Source organism: Hyla sarda, chromosome 1 (genome assembly GCF_029499605.1).
Source record: "Hyla sarda isolate aHylSar1 chromosome 1, aHylSar1.hap1, whole genome shotgun sequence".
Classification (NCBI taxonomy): Eukaryota; Metazoa; Chordata; class Amphibia; order Anura; family Hylidae; genus Hyla; species Hyla sarda.
The window spans coordinates 710421-729281 of NC_079189.1; the positions used below are offsets into that span (position 1 = coordinate 710421).

The window sequence follows — 18861 nt, forward strand, 5'->3', positions numbered from 1 at the left end:
GTATTTCTAATATGAAGACCCTTCAAATCCACTTCAAACCTGAACTGGTCCCTGAAAAAAAGCGAGTTTCAAAATTTTGTGAAAAATTTTAAAATTGCTGCGGAACTTTGAAGCCTCTGGTGTCTCCAAAAGTAAAAACTCATAAATTTTATGATGCAAACATAAAGTAGACATATTGTATATGGGAATAAAAAAAAAAATTATTTGGAATATCCATTTTCCTTACAAGCAGAGAGCTTCAAAGTTAGAAAAATGCAAAATTTTCAAATTTTTCATCAAATTTTGGGATTTTTCACCAAGAAAGGATGCAAGTTACCAAAAAATTTTACCACTACGTTAAAGTAGAATATGTCACGAAAAAACAGTCTCGGAATCAGAATGATAAGTAAAAGCATCAGAGTTATTAATGTTTAAAGTGACAGTGGTCAGATGTGCAAAAAATGGCCGAGTCCTAAAGGTGAAAAAGGGCTCAGTCCTTAAGGGGTTAAAGGGTAGCTCCCACCATCCTATATATTTTTTTTCTGTCCCTGCCTATTGCACATCTCTCCCTAACCCCCTCCCTGCTTTTAATATATATTTTTTTTTTTACTATATTAAAAAAAACTTTTTGTCTGCCTGGTAGTGTGCTCACTACCAGGCAGACTTCCTCAGCAGGCACCACGTCACTGATGCCTGCTGGGGCCGACTTCCGCCCTTAGTTCACCTACACATGGTGCCTCCAGCTGTTTCACCACTACTACTCTCAGCTTGCCCTGATATCTATTGGCTGTCAGGGCATGCTGAGAGTTGTAGTAGTGAAACAGCTGGAGGCACTCTGTGTAGATTAACTATAAGTTAGTGCCATGCGGCGCCACCCCCGTTCCCTCCGTCACACCGCCACCCCATTCCCTCCGTCACACCACCACCCCGTTCCCTCCGTCACACCGCCACCCCGCCACCCCGTTCCCTCCGTCACACCGAAACCCCCCCCCCCCCCCCCCCCCCCCCCCAATTCAGAAACCCGGAACCCTGCTCTCCTTACTGATACTGCAGAGTCCGGCAGCGGGCGTGCAGGGGCGGCGACGACATGTGCGGGAGGAGTGGCCTCCCAGCCGGGGAGCCAATGCGCTCGCTCCCGCCTGTCAAATTGACAGCCAGGGAGCGAGCACAGTGTAAATGAATTAGGACCGATTGCCCGGCCGCAATCGGTCCAAATTCAGGCGTGACATCACGCCGTGCTGGAGCCGGCCACTAGGAGGGAGACCCCTAGTGGCCGGTTTTCAAACGTAAAATTCACCCTGAAAATGAAAAAATAAATAATGAAAATATATTACAGATATGTTGTAGTAAATAAGTACTACAACCTATCAAAAAATAAAGTTGGTGACAGTGCTCATTTAACTCAGTGTTTAGCAACCAGTGTGCCTTCAGCTGTTGCAAAAACTACAACTCTCAGCATGCAGTGACAGCTGAAGGGCATGCTGGGACTTGTAGTTATGCAACAGCTGGAGGCACACTGGTTGCAAAACACAGAGTTTGTTATCAGTGTGCCTCCAGTTGTTGCAAAACTACAACTCCCAGCATGCCCGGACAGCCGAAGGACATGTTGGGAGTTGTAGTTATGCAACAACTAGAGGAGAACAGTTTGGAGACTACTGTGTAGTGGTGTCCAAACTGTAGCCCTCCAGATGTTGCAAAACTTCAATTCCATGTATGCCCAGACTGTCCAGGCATGCTGGGAGTTGTAGTTTTTGCAACTGTATAGTGGTCTCCAAACTGTGGCCCTCCAGATGTTGCAAAACTACAACTCCCAGCATCCTAGAAGGCAGAAGTGAAGATCACTTACCACTGATCTTTACTGCTGCCTCCTTACTGCAGCTGATCCTGCTGCTGGGTCCCGCCGCGATCACCGGTACCCGCCATCATCTTCTGCCCCCCCCCGGCTCTGCCCCGACATACAGGGGCGGGCAGAGCGGGAATTTAAACTTTTTTTTCATATGTAAATCTGGTCTTATGACTGCCCAATAGAAATATAGAATTTTTTTTTTTTTTTTATAAATAGAAAAGCAAGATGAAGATATGATGGAGCGCTCCTCAGGACAGGATGGAGAGATCATGGAGCGCTCCTCAGGACAGGATGGAGAGATCATGGAGCGCTCCTCAGGAGAAGACCTCCTTACCCCTAATGTCCATCCAGATCTATCCTATAATAATCCACCTGATCATGAGGAACCTTCTCCTGACCAACCACACATTGTTACCACAAGGACAGATAAGGAACATGGGAAAGGTTTCTATTGTGATGAATGTGGGAAACAATTTACAAAAAGATCATCTCTTGTTATACACCAAAAAAGTCACACAAAGAAGCAGTATGTGTGTTCAGAATGTGGGCAACGCTGTCAAACTCCATCACAACTTATTATACATGAGAGAACTCACACAGGAGAGAAGCCATATTCATGTTCAGAATGTGGGAAATGTTTCCCAAGTAAATCAGGTCTTGTAAAACATCAGAGAAATCACACAGGAGACAAGCCATTTTCATGTTTAGAATGTGGGAAATGTTTCTTATATAAATCAGATCTTCTTATGCATGAAAGAACTCACACAGGAGAGAAGCCATTTTCATGTTCAGAATGTGGGAAATGTTTTAGAGATAAATTCCAGCTTGTTAGTCATGAGAGAACTCACACAGGAGAGAAGCCATATTCATGTTTAGAATGCGGGAAATGTTTTACAAGTAATTCAAATCTTGTTACACACGAGAGAAGGCATACAGGAGAGAAGCCTTTTTCATGTTCAGAATGTGGGAAATGTTTTAGAAATAAATTAAATCTAGTTACACATCAGAGAAATCACACAGGAGAAATGCCATTTTCATGTTTAGAATGCGGGAAATGTTTTACAAGTAAATCAAGCCTTGTTACACATAAGAAAATTCATACAGGAGAGAAGCCATTTTCATGTTCAGAATGTGGGAAATGTTTTAGAAATAAATTCAATCTAGTTACACATCAGAGAAACCACACAGGAGAAATGCCATTTTCATGTTTAGAATGCGGGAAATGTTTTACAAGTAAATCAAGCCTTGTTACACATGAGAAAATTCATACAGGAGAGAAGCCATTTTCATGTTCAGAATGTGGGAAATGTTTTAGAGATAAATTCAATCTAGTTACACATCAGAGAAAACACACAGGAGAAATGCCATTTTCATGTTTAGAATGCGGGAAATGTTTTACAAGTAAATCAAGCCTTGTTACACATGAGAAAATTCATACAGGAGAGAAGCCATTTTCATGTTCAGAATGTGAGAAATGTTTTAGAGATAAATTCAATCTAGTTACACATCAGAGAAAACACACAGGAGAAAAGCCATTTTCATGTTTAGAATGTGGGAAATGTTTCCCAAATAAATCAAATCTTCTTATACATGAGAAAATTCACACAGGGGAGAAGTCACTATCATGTTCAGAATGTGGGAAATGTTTTAGAGATAAATTCCATCTTATTAGACATGAGAGAACTCACACAGGAGAGAAGCCATTGTCACAGAATCTACATTCATGTTCAGAATGTGGGAAATGTTTTAGAGATAAATTCCATCTTGTTAGACATGAGAGAACTCACACAGGGGAGAAGCCATTTTCATGTTTAGAATGCGGGAAATGTTTTACAAGTAAATCAAGCCTTGTTACACATGAGAAAATTCATACAGGTGAGAAGCCATTTTCATGTTCAGAATGTGGAAAATGTTTCTCAACTACATCATATCTTGTTACACATGAGAAAATTCATACAGGAGAGAAGCCATTTTCATGTTTAGAATGTGGGAAATGTTTTACAAGTAAATCAAGGCTTGTTACACATGAGAAAATTCATACAGGAGAGAAGCCATTTTCATGTTCAGAATGTGGAAAATGTTTCTCAACTACATCATATCTTGTTACACATGAGAAAATTCATTCAGGAGAGAAGCCATTTTCATGTTCAGAATGTGGAAAATGTTTCTCAACTACATCCTATCTTGTTAGACATCAGAGAACTCACAGAGGAGAGAAGCCATATTCATGTACAGAATGTGAGAAATGTTTTACTCAGAAATCAAACCTTGTAAAACATAAAAAAACTCACAAGGGGAGAAACCAAATCTGAGCACTAAATGTTGTTTGAAATACACCAGCTAAACAAAATAATGCACCCAACATAGAAATCCCCAATTAAAGGGGTACTCTGCTGCTAGACATCTTATCCCCTGTCCAAAGGATCGGGGATAGGAAGTCTGATCGCGGGGGTCCCCTTGGTATCCATGAGAGAAGCCACCTTCATGTATAGAATGAGGTTCACACGTCCGTCTGCCCCGTTATCAATATGTTTGATACTTTCTCATACAGGCTGCAAACGGCTGTAAAATTATCCTATTGATGTCTATGGGATTTTGTTTACAATCCTTTATCACCCGTTTGCTTCCTGTTCCGTTTTTTCTGACGGGGTAAAGACGGTGCATGCAGTATTTTATCTCCCGTCAAAAATAACGGAATAGAAACGGATATTATAAATATAACACTGAAGTCTATGGGTGACGGATATTATAAATATAACCCTGAAGTCTATGGGTGATGGATATTATAAATATAACACTGAAGTCTATGGGTGACGGATATTATAAATATAACATTGAAGTCTATGGGTGACGGATATTATAAATATAACCCTGAAGTCTATGGGTGACGGATATTATAAATATAACACTGAAGTCTATGGGTGACGGATATTATAAATATAACCCTGAAGTCTATAGGTGACGGATATTATAAATATAACACTGAAGTCTATGGGTGACGGATATTATAAATATAACCCTGAAGTCTATGGGTGACGGATATTATAAATGTAACACTGAAGTCTATGGGTGACGGATATTATAAATATAACACTGAAGTCTATGGGTGACGGATATTATAAATATAACCCTGAAGTCTATGGGTGACGGATATTATAAATGTAACCCTGAAGTCTATGGGTGACGGATATTATAAATATAACACTGAAGTCTATGGGTGACGGATATTATAAATATAACCCTGAAGTCTATGGGTGACGGATATTATAAATGTAACCCTGAAGTCTATGGGTGACGGATATTATAAATATAACACTGAAGTCTATGGGTGACGGATATTATAAATATAACACTGAAGTCTATGGGTGACGGATATTATAAATGTAACCCTGAAGTCTATGGGTGACGGATATTATAAATGTAACCCTGAAGTCTATGGGTGACGGATATTATAAATATAACACTGAAGTCTATGGGTGACGGATATTATAAATGTAACACTGAAGTCTATGGGTGACGGATATTATAAATATAACACTGAAGTCTATGGGTGACGGATATTATAAATATAACCCTGAAGTCTATGGGTGACGGATATTATAAATGTAACCCTGAAGTCTATGGGTGACTGATATTATAAATGTAACACTGAAGTCTATGGGTGACGGATATTATAAATATAACCCTGAAGTCTATGGGTGACGGATATTATAAATGTAACCCTGAAGTCTATGGGTGACGGATATTATAAATATAACACTGAAGTCTATGGGTGACGGATATTATAAATATAACACTGAAGTCTATGGGTGACGGATATTATAAATATAACACTGAAGTCTATGGGTGACGGATATTATAAATATAACACTGAAGTCTATGGGTGACGGATATTATAAATGTAACCCTGAAGTCTATGGGTGACGGATATTATAAATATAACACTGAAGTCTATGGGTGACGGATATTATAAATATAACACTGAAGTCTATGGGTGACGGATATTATAAATATAACCCTGAAGTCTATGGGTGACGGATATTATAAATGTAACCCTGAAGTCTATGGGTGACTGATATTATAAATGTAACACTGAAGTCTATGGGTGACGGATATTATAAATATAACATTGAAGTCTATGGGTGACGGATATTATAAATATAACCCTGAAGTCTATGGGTGACGGATATTATAAATATAACACTGAAGTCTATGGGTGACGGATATTATAAATATAACCCTGAAGTCTATGGGTGACGGATATTATAAATATAACACTGAAGTCTATGGGTGACGGATATTATAAATATAACATTGAAGTCTATGGGTGACGGATATTATAAATATAACACTGAACTCTATGGGTGACGGATATTATAAATATAACACTGAACTCTATGGGTGACGGATATTATAAATATAACACTGAAGTCTATGGGTGACGGATATTATAAATATAACACTGAAGTCTATGGGTGACGGATATTATAAATATAACATTGAAGTCTATGGGTGACGGATATTATAAATATAACACTGAACTCTATGGGTGACGGATATTATAAATATAACACTGAAGTCTATGGGTGACAGATATTATAAATATAACACTGAACTCTATGGGTGACGGATATTATAAATATAACACTGAACTCTATGGGTGACGGATATTATAAATATAACACTGAACTCTATGGGTGACGGATATTATAAATATAACACTGAACTCTATGGGTGACGGATATTATAAATGTAACACTGAAGTCTATGGGTGACGGATATTATAAATGTAACACTGAAGTCTATGGGTGACGGATATTATAAATATAACACTGAAGTCTATGGGTGACGGATATTATAAATATAACACTGAAGTCTATGGGTGACGGATATTATAAATATAACACTGAAGTCTATGGGTGACGGATATTATAAATGTAACATTGAAGTCTATGGGTGACGGATATTATAAATATAACACTGAAGTCTATGGGTGACGGATATTATAAATATAACACTGAACTCTATGGGTGACGGATATTATAAATATAACACTGAACTCTATGGGTGACGGATGAGCCTTTATGTCATCCGTTTGCACCCGGTTTATAATATTCGTTATTACTTCTGAGCTCAGAAGAGGTGAAATCAGCAGAGGGACTACTACTCCCATCATGGAACAGACTCCTGCAGTGTTGTGGGACTACTACTACTCCCATCATGGAACAGACTCCTGCAGTGTTGTGGGACTACTACTCCCATCATGGAACAGACTCCTGCAGTGCTGAGGGACCACTACTACTCCCATCATGGAACAGACTCCTGCAGCGTTGTGGGACTACTACTACTCCCATCATGGAACAGACTCCTACAGTGTTGTGGGACTACTACTACTCCCATCATGGAACAGACTCCTGCAGTGTTGTGGGACTACTACTACTCCCATCATGGAACAGACTCCTGCAGTGTTGTGGGACTACTACTACTCCCATCATGGAACAGACTCCTGCAGTGCTGAGGGACCACTACTACTCCCATCATGGAACAGACTCCTGCAGTGTTGTGGGACTACTACTACTCCCATCATGGAACAGACTCCTACAGTGTTGTGGGACTACTACTACTCCCATCATGGAACAGACTCCTGCAGTGTTGTGGGACTACTACTACTCCCATCATGGAGCAGACTCCTGCAGTGCTGAGGGACCACTACTACTCCCATCATGGAACAGACTCCTACAGTGTTGTGGGACTACTACTACTCCCATTATGGAACAGACTCCTGCAGTGTTGTGGGACTACTACTACTCCCATCATGGAACAGACTCCTGCAGTGTTGTGGGACTACTACTACTCCCATCATGGAACAGACTCCTACAGTGTTGTGGGACTACTACTACTCCCATCATGGAACAGACTCCTGCAGTGTTGTGGGACTACTACTACTCCCATCATGGAACAGACTCCTGCAGTGTTGTGGGACTACTACTACCCCCATCATGGAACAGACTCCTGCAGTGTTGTAGGACTACTACTACTCCCATCATGGAACACACTCCTGCAGTGCTGAGGGACTACTACTACTCCCATCATGGAACAGACTCCTGCAGTGTTGTGGGACTACTACTACTCCCATCATGGAACAGACTCCTGCAGTGTTGTGGGACTACTACTACTCCCACCATGGAACAGACTCCTGCAGTGTTGTGGGACCACTACTACTCCCATCATGGAACAGACTCCTGCAGTGTTGTGGGACTACTACTACTCCCATCATGGAACAGACTCCTGCAGTGTTGTGGGACTACTACTACTCCCACCATGGAACAGACTCCTGCAGTGTTGTGGGACCACTACTACTCCCACCATGGAACAGACTCCTGCAGTGTTGTGGGACCACTACTACTCCCATCATGGAACAGACTCCTGCAGTGTTGTGGGACTACTACTACTCCCACCATGGAACAGACTCCTGCAGTGTTGTGGGACCACTACTACTCCCATCATGGAACAGACTCCTGCAGTGTTGTGGGACTACTACTACTCCCATCATGGAACAGACTCCTGCAGTGTTGTGGGACCACTACTACTCCCACCATGGAACAGACTCCTGCAGTGTTGTGGGACCACTACTACTCCCATCATGGAACAGACTCCTGCAGTGTTGTGGGACTACTACTACTCCCACCATGGAACAGACTCCTGCAGTGTTGTGGGACCACTACTACTCCCATCATGGAACAGACTCCTGCAGTGTTGTGGGACTACTACTACTCCCATCATGGAACAGACTCCTGCAGTGTTGTGGGACTACTACTACTCCCACCATGGAACAGACTCCTGCAGTGTTGTGGGACCACTACTACTCCCACCATGGAACAGACTCCTGCAGTGTTGTGGGACCACTACTACTCCCATCATGGAGCCCCTATAGACCCATATAAGGGCTTCTTGTTGTACTTGTTGTACTTTGTTATGACATCACTTATTTTATAACATTATTTGTGGCAAAACAAGAAAAAGAAAAAAAACAACGTAGTTGTGGGGTGAAATAAAAAAACGCTTTCATTTCTACGCAGTGTATTTTTCGGTAAAAATGACGCCTTATCTTTATTGTGTAGGTCCAGACGGTTACAGGGATACCCAATCTATGTAGGTTTTTTTTTTTATTTTATTAAATATTATAACTATATGCACCAAAATTAGTATGTTTAAAATCGTCATCTTCTGACCCCTATAACTTTTTTATTTTTCCGTATACGGGGCGGTATGAGGGCTCATTTTTTGCGCCGTGGTCTGTCTTTTACCAGGCCATTATATATTTTTTTTTTTATGGGATTTTTTGATCGCTTTTTATTAATATTTTCATGGTACACGAAGTGACCAAATAAGCACAATTTCGGAGTTTTTTTTTTTACGTGCAACGCCATCGACCGTGCGGTTTAGCCAACCTTATATTTTAATAGTTCGGACATTTACACGCGCGGTGGTACCACAGATGATTATTTTTATTACATTATTTTACTTTAAAAAAAAATGTAAAAAAAGTAATAAATGTGAATAAGCCCCTCCCCTAATAAAAGTTTGAATCACCCCCCCATTTCCTATTTTTTTTAAGTCCCCATAGGAGACTATAACATGTGATCTTCTGATTGCATACATTGATCAGTGTCATAGCATAGCATTGATCAGTGTTATCGGCGCTCTGCTGCTCTAGCCTGCTGAAGCTGGATCAGCAGTGCACCGGATGGCGAGGAGGCAGATAAGGGCCCTCCCCCTGTCCTCTCAGCTGATCGGGACATCGTGATTTTATTGAGCTGCCGGGATAGTTTCACTTTCATTTTAGACACTGCAATTAACTTCGATTGCGGCATCTAAAGGGTTAATGCCGGGTATTGGTCCAATTGGTGATGCCCATCATTAACCCTGGGTCCTGGCTGCTGATAACAGTCGGGACCCACCGGGTTTAATGCACGCTCAGCCCATGAGTGTGTTTTAAAAGCCGGTAATGGTCTGATCACAGTGCTCTCTGCTGACACCTCTGTCCATGTCAGGAACTGTCCAGAGCCGGAGAGGTTTACTATGGGGATTTGTTTCTGCTCCGGACAATTCCTGACACTGACAGAGGTGTCGGCAGAGAGCACTGTGTTCAGACCGAAAATAACTACACAACTTCCCGTGGAGCATATGCAGCTAATAAGTACTGGAAGGATTAACATTTTTAAATAAAGTAATTTACAAATCTGTTTTAACTTTCTCGCACCAGTTGATTTTAAAATACCCCTTTGAGAACGTTACTGCGTAAATATTATGAGAAGGGGAAGATTAATAGAGAAACCGCTGAGCGTTTCCTTCTCGGAAAACCAAACGTGCTGTGGTGTCTCCTCCCTCTGATACCAATACATTCCGCTCCATACTGGAAGACAATCACGTTTATACTACAAAGAACTCCTTTATTGGTAACAAGTAATTATTGTTCCGTTTCGTGGACGACCTGTTTGTAGTCTGGGACGGTGAGGAGGAAGAATTCTCCCGGTTTGTAGATTACATGAATAGAGAGAACACGGTCAATATGTATTTCACTTCTGTTTTTGGAGGGGAACATCTTGAATTTTTGGATGTCTAAATTGATATTATAAATAATGAGATTGTGACTTGGGGCTTTGTCAGGCTCAGGCCTGAGTATTAAATTATACCTGTGTTTTATAATTGCATCTGTGTATAAACTAAGACCTGGGGGGTGAGAGGTCATTCAGACGGTGTATCCTGTGTCTTTTGTGTATTGCAGTTTATTGGGGGTCTGGCTGTGTGTTTACATCGTCTTTGAAGTCATGCACTCTGGTCCCATCATATAATCAACCAGATAAGCCAGGAAGAGAGATGCCCCCCTGGTGGGATCTCCATAAAGGAGATATATAATATTTAACAGTGTTAAGATCTGTGCCCCAAGCTGACAAGACCATCCTAAGAACAGCTGGAGACTCACTCTCATGGACTGCTATACTATTACGCTGTAAGAACTTCATTTTTGCTTTTCTGAACTTGCTAAACTCTTTTATATATTGTTATACCTCTATGTCATTTGTTCCTGTATTTTTATATATATAGCACTGTGATATCTTTTATATATTGTTATACCTGTATGTCATTTGTTCCTGTATTATATATATATATAGCACTGTGATACCTTTTATATATTTTTATACCTGTATGTCATTTGTTTCTGTATTTTTATATATATAGCACTGTGATACCTTTTATATATTGTTATACCTGTATGTCATTTGTTCCTGTATTATATATATATATATATATAGCACTGTGATACCTTTTATATATTGTTATACCTGTATGTCATTTGTTCCTGTATTATATATATATATATAGCACTGTGATATCTTTTATATATTGTTATACCTGTATGTCATTTGTTTCTGTATTATATATATATATATAGCACTGTGATATCTTTTATATATTGTTATACCTGTATGTCATTTGTTTCTGTATTATATATATATATATAGCACTGTGATATCTTTTATATATTGTTATACCTGTATGTCATTTGTTTCTGTATTTTTATATATATAGCACTGTGATATCTTTTATATATTGTTATACCTGTATGTCATTTGTTTCTGTATTATATATATATATATAGCACTGTGATATCTTTTATATATTGTTATACCTGTATGTCATTTGTTTCTGTATTATATATATATAGCACTGTGATATCTTTTATATATTGTTATACCTGTATGTCATTTGTTCCTGTATTATATATATATATAGCACTGTGATATCTTTTATATATTGTTATACCTGTATGTCATTTGTTTCTGTATTTTTATATATATAGCACTGTGATACCTTTTATATATTTTTATACCTGTATGTCATTTGTTCCTGTATTATATATATATATAGCACTGTGATACCTTTTATATATTTTTATACCTGTATGTCATTTGTTTCTGTATTTTTATATATATAGCACTGTGATACCTTTTATATATTTTTGTACCTGTATGTCATTTGTTCCTGTATTATATATATATATATAGCACTGTGATACCTTTTATATATTTTTATACCTGTATGTCATTTGTTTCTGTATTTTTATATATATAGCTCTGTGATACCTTTTATATATTTTTGTACCTGTATGTCATTTGTTCCTGTATTATATATATATATATATAGCACTGTGATACCTTTTATATATTTTTATACCTGTATGTCATTTGTTTCTGTATTATATATATATATAGCACTGTGATATCTTTTATATATTGTTATACCTGTATGTCATTTGTTCCTGTATTATATATATATATATATATAGCACTGTGATCCCTTTTATATATTGTTATACCTGTATGTCATTTGTTTCTGTATTATATATATATATATAGCACTGTGATATCTTTTATATATTGTTATACCTGTATGTCATTTGTTCCTGTATTATATATATATATAGCACTGTGATACCTTTTATATATTTTTATACCTGTATGTCATTTGTTTCTGTATTATATATATATATATAGCACTGTGATATCTTTTATATATTGTTATACCTGTATGTCATTTGTTCCTGTATTATATATATATATAGCACTGTGATATCTTTTATATATTGTTATACCTGTATGTCATTTGTTTCTGTATTTTTATATATATATATATAGCACTGTGATACCTTTTATATATTGTTATACCTGTATGTCATTTGTTTCTGTATTTTTATATATATAGCACTGTGATACCTTTTATATATTTTTGTACCTGTATGTCATTTGTTCCTGTATTATATATATATATAGCACTGTGATACCTTTTATATATTTTTATACCTGTATGTCATTTGTTTCTGTATTTTTATATATATAGCACTGTGATACCTTTTATATATTGTTATACCTGTATGTCATTTGTTCCTGTATTATATATATATATATATATAGCACTGTGATACCTTTTATATATTGTTATACCTGTATGTCATTTGTTTCTGTATTATATATATATATATAGCACTGTGATATCTTTTATATATTGTTATACCTGTATGTCATTTGTTCCTGTATTATATATATATATAGCACTGTGATATCTTTTATATATTGTTATACCTGTATGTCATTTGTTTCTGTATTTTTATATATATATATATAGCACTGTGATACCTTTTATATATTGTTATACCTGTATGTCATTTGTTCCTGTATTATATATATATATAGCACTGTGATACCTTTTATATATTTTTATACCTGTATGTCATTTGTTTCTGTATTTTTATATATATAGCACTGTGATACCTTTTATATATTTTTGTACCTGTATGTCATTTGTTCCTGTATTATATATATATATATAGCACTGTGATACCTTTTATATATTTTTATACCTGTATGTCATTTGTTCCTGTATTATATATATATATATATATATATATATATATATATATATGTATATAGCACTGTGATACCTTTTATATATTTTTATACCTGTATGTCATTTGTTCCTGTATTTTTATATATATATAGCACTGTGATACCTTTTATATATTGTTATACCTGTATGTCATTTGTTCCTGTATTTTTATATATATAGCACTGTGATATCTTTTATCAGATTAAATGTTTAATTAATCAGCTCTGGTCTTTGATCTCTAAATATATGATCTCACCTTTCTGAAGGCAGCTCTGGTGGAAACACGTTTATCTAAGGGTTAATTTGGTGACTTGCTGGGACTAGTAGTGGATACCCAGAGGTCTGGCGGCTTTAACCCTTGCACCATCACACTCTCTCTAGTGTCTTTGGCTGGACCGATAGGGTGTGATCGTTACAGGAGCTTTAATAAAACCTATTACTAGAAATACATTATGACGTTGTCCGTCCTCACATCCCGTATACACAGTTATTTAGGACGAAAGGAATTAACAGGACGTTTCTGCTTTTATTTGGCGTCCTAAACACCCCCGTATCCCCCGTTCTATGATGTATTATCATAAACGTTTGGGTGATCTCTCTGTCCCCAATTTTTTTTAAATATTATTATGCTGCTCGTTTTGAGTCAGGTTGCTTGGTTCATGGCTCCAGAGGGGGCACTCTATGGGTTGGATTGGAATCCTCTCTACTTCTGCCCTCATGTGGTCTCTCCAGCCTATCTCCCGCTACGTCCCCTCCTCTGCTCTACTTACCTTATATTCCCTCTCCCTGTGGCACTTTCACTTTCGCTTTCACTCTCCCTCCTCTCCACTGTCTCCTCTCTTAGATAATCCTTATTTCTATCCGGGTCTTCGCCCCTCTGACTTTCTCTGGTGGACCTCTCTTAATTTACCCCGATACCATGACTTCCTTGTTGGGGGGTCGCCTTCTGATGCCGGAAGAATTTCAGACTCGTTTCGATCCTCCAGCCTCAGAACGCTTTCGCATAAATCAGGTATTCTCGTTTCTCCACTTTCTATCTACTTCTCTTCCTACCTCCTCCCTCTCTAGATTTGAGTGTTTAAAGGGGTACTCCATCCCTAGACATCTTATCTCCTCTTATTTTATCAAGATGTCTGATTGCGAGGGTCCTGCTGCTGGAATCCACGCGATCTCTGTGCAGTACCCGACATTCGTTTAGAGTGCTTGGAGTAGGCAGTGGGGTTGTGACGTAACACCACGCCCCCTCAATGCAAGTCTATGGCAGAGCCGGAGATTGCGCTGTATTGAGGGGGCGTGTCGGCTGCCGCTTCGTGCGGTGGTCAACACGCACTATATGGCCGGAGAAGATAGGGGATACGTTTTTCAGCACTGGACTACCCCTTTAATTCTATTACTCTCTCTGAGAAGCTCAATGCCATGAGGGATGACGTGGTGGAAGGTTTTGAACGTCTTTGTTCCCCCGGACGTCGTCCTCCTCTTGCCCCGATGTTCACTTTACCTTATAGTAACCTGCTCTGTAACCAGCTTCACATTATTTCTTATGACAATATTTGTGTTTCTTGTAGTGTCTCATTCTGCTCACTGTTTACTTATGTTTATGACAATATTTGTGTTTCTTGTATTGTGTCTCATTCTGCTCACTGTTTACTTATGTTTATTTACTGATTTCGTCATAACTCTGGTTACATCCCGGACTGTTCGCGTATTGTGTAATCTATTTCTCCTAAAAAAAATGTCTACGTTTGTTACTAAAAGAATTAACAGGAATCCAGAGAAGATAATTAGTTACAGGAAGGACGATTACAGAGGGGTTATCCTTAATACTGGGGTGACACACTGTAACAAACCTCCTCCTCATGTAATCACCTTACTACTGGGGTGACACACTGTAACAAAACCTCCTCCTCATGTAATCTCCTTACTACTGGGGTGACACACTGTAACAAACCTCCTCCTCATGTAATCTCCTTACTACTGGGGTGACACACTGTAACAAACCTCCTCCTCATGTAATCTCCTTAATACTGGGGTGACACACTGTAACAAACCTCCTCCTCATGTAATCTCCTTACTACTTGGGTGACACACTGTAACAAACCTCTTCCTCATGTAATCACCTTACTACTGGGGTGACACACTGTAACAAACCTCCTCCCCATGTAATCTCCTTACTACTGGGATGACACACTGTAACAAACCTCCTCCCCATGTAATCTCCTTACTACTGGGGTGACACACTGTAACAAACCTCCTCATGTAATCTCCTTACTACTGGGGTGACACACTGTAACAAACCTCCTCCTCCTCATGTAATCTCCTTACTACTGGGGTGACACACTGTAACAAACCTCCTCCTCATGTAATCTCCTTACTACTGGGGTGACACACTGTAACAAACCTCCTCCTCATGTAATCTCCTTACTACTGGGGTGACACACTGTAACAAACCCCCTCCTCATGTAATCTCCTTACTACTGGGGTGACACACTGTAACAAACCTCCTCATCATGTAATCTCCTTACTACTGGGGTGACACACTGTAACAAACTTCCTCATCATGTAATCTCCTTACTACTGGGGTGACACACTGTAACAAACCTCCTCATCATGTAATCTTACTACTGGGGTGACACACTGTAACAAACCTCCTCCTCATGTAATCTCCTTACTACTGAGGTACTGGAGCTCAGCAGGATAGAAGAGATTGTGATAAAGGACCTGTGAGGTGGGTCACGTGACAGGAGTGGGCGGGGCTCAGCATTAGGAGAAGATTAGTGGTGAAGGACCTGTGAGGATGATCACGTGACAGAAGTGGGCGGGGCTCAGCAGTAGGAGAAGATTAGTGGTGAAGGACCTGTGAGGATGGTCATGTGACAGGAGTGGGCGGGGCTCAGCAGTAGGAGAGGATTAGTGGTGAAGGACCTGTGAGGATGGTCATGTGACAGGAGTGGGCGGGGCTCAGCAGTAGGAGAGGATTAGTGGTGAAGGACCTGTGAGGATGATCATGTGACAGGAGTGGGTGGGGCTCAGCAGTAGGAGAGGATTAGTGGTGAAGGACCTGTGAGGATGGTCATGTGACAGGAGTGGGTGGGGCTCAGCAGTAGGATGGGATTAGTGGTGAAGGACCTGTGAGGATGGTCATGTGACAGGAGTGGGTGGGGCTCAGCTGGGAGGAGGTGCAGTGTGTGAGGTAAGATTCCATGAGGATTTTGTTATATTGGAGATTTATCAGGACATTTATGAAGCTTTTTCCTCTGGGTCCGTGCGACTTTTTGTGCGAATATTGTTGAGTGGTGAGTGCGCCCATCAGGTTCTTCACCCCCTGTATCCCGGGTATTCCTGTAGGAACCAACCGGTTTTATGGCTCCTCGGCTGATATCCGGGTGATCACCTATATGGGCTCCAGGGGCCCCTAATAACTTCACTGATAAGAGACATTACACCTGGAACCTTATAGAAGCCTTATGGCCAGAGGTGAAGGGTTTGGTTTATTGGGGCCTCTATACACTCCGAGACCGGCTTGTGATGGAGCAAATCCTCCTGATATATGATGTGACCCCTGTATAATATATATAATAAGTGAGGATGTGTATGTGATATATGATGTGATCCCTGTATGATATATATTATAAGTGAGGATGTGTATGTGATATATGATGTGACCCCTGTATAATATATATATAATAAGTGAGGATGTGTATGTGATATATGATGTGACCCCTGTATAATATATATAATAAGTGAGGATGTGTATGTGATATATGATGTGATCCCTGTATGATATATATAATAAGAGAGGATGTGTATGTGATATATGATGTGGTCCCTGTATAATATATATAATAAGTGAGGATGTGTATGTGATATATGAGGTGATCCCTGTATGATATATATATAAGTGAGGATGTGTATGTGATATATGATGTGACCCCTGTATGATATATATATAAGTGAGGATGTGTATGTGATATATGATGTGATCCCTGTATGATATATATATAATAAGTGAGGATGTGTATGTGATATATGATGTGATCCCTGTATGATATATAATAAGTGAGGAAGTGTATGTGATATATGATGTGACCCCCTGTATAATATATATAATAAGTGAGGATGTGTATGTGATATATGATGTGACCCCCTGTATAATATATATAATAAGTGAGGATGTGTATGTGATATATGATGTGACCCCTGTATGATATATATATAATAAGTGAGGATGTGTATGTGATATATGATGTGACCCCTGTATGATATATATATAATAAGTGAGGATGTGTATGTGATATATGATGTGACCCCTGTATGATATATATAATAAGTGAGGATGTGTATGTGATATATGATGTGATCCCTGTATGATATATATATATATAATAAGTGAGGATGTGTATGTGATATATGATGTGACCCCTGTATGATATATATAATAAGTGAGGATGTGTATGTGATATATGATGTGATCCCTGTATGATATATATAATAAGTGAGGATGTGTATGTGATATATGATGTGATCCCTGTATGATATATATAATAAGTGAGGATGTGTATGTGATATATGATGTGATCCCTGTATGATATATATATAAGTGAGGATGTGTATGTGATATATGATGTGACCCCTGTATAATATATATAATAAGTGAGGATGTGTATGTGATATATGATGTGATCCCTGTATGATATATATATAAGTGAGGATGTGTATGTGATATATGATGTGATCCCTGTATGATATATATATAATAAGTGAGGATGTGTATGTGATATATGATGTGATCCCTGTATGATATATATAATAAGTGAGGATGTGTATGTGATATATGATGTGATCCCTGTATGATATATATAATAAGTGAGGATGTGTATGTGATATATGATGTGATCCCTGTATAATATATATAATAAGTGAGGATGTGTATGTGATATATGATGTGATCCCTGTATAATATATATATATAATAAGTGAGGATGTGTATGTGATATATGATGTGACCCCTGTATGATATATATAATAAGTGAGGATGTGTATGTGATATATAATGTGATCCCTGTATGATATATATATATAATAAGTGAGGATGTGTATGTGACATATGATGTGACCCCTGTATGATATATATATAATAAGTGAGGATGTGTATGTGACATATGATGTGATCCCTGTATGATATATATAATAAGTGAGGATGTGTATGTGATATATGATGTGACCTCTTTATGATATATATAATAAGTGAGGATGTGTATGTGATATATGATGTGATCCCTGTATGATATATATATAATAAGTGAGGATGTGTATGTGATATATGATGTGATCCCTGTATGATATATATATATATAATAAGTGAGGATGTGTATGTGATATATGATGTGATCCCTGTATGATATATATATAATAAGTGAGGATGTGTATGTGATATATGATGTGATCCCTGTATGATATATATATATAATAAGTGAGGATGTGTATGTGATATGTGACCCCTGTATAGTATATATAAGTGAGGATGTGTATGTGATATATGATGTGATCCCTGTATGAGATATATAATAAGCGAGGATGTGTATGTGATA

At 38.4% G+C, this 18861-nt stretch overlaps 2 protein-coding genes and 1 pseudogene across 5 annotated transcripts in view; 2 read left to right on the plus strand and 1 right to left on the minus strand.

The window, feature by feature from the left end:
* LOC130276864 (zinc finger protein 84-like) overlaps nt 1–4578 on the plus strand; it is a 66876-nt gene extending 62298 nt beyond the window's left edge. For 2 of the 3 annotated variants that reach the window (XM_056526931.1, XM_056526858.1), the window contains exon 8: nt 2042–4578. In XM_056526931.1, coding sequence (XP_056382906.1) covers nt 2042–4137 — 2096 coding nt within the window. In that variant the 3' untranslated portion in view covers nt 4138–4578. The remainder of the gene's footprint in view (nt 1–2041) is intronic. The other variant, XM_056527016.1, reaches the window with a different exon arrangement.
* Nucleotides 1–18861, minus strand: part of LOC130277649 (zinc finger protein 569-like) — a 614204-nt gene that overhangs the window by 534955 nt on the left and 60388 nt on the right. The window lies entirely within an intron of this gene.
* The window catches only part of LOC130282478 (oocyte zinc finger protein XlCOF6-like), a 44008-nt pseudogene continuing 41611 nt past the window's right edge, over nt 16465–18861 (plus strand).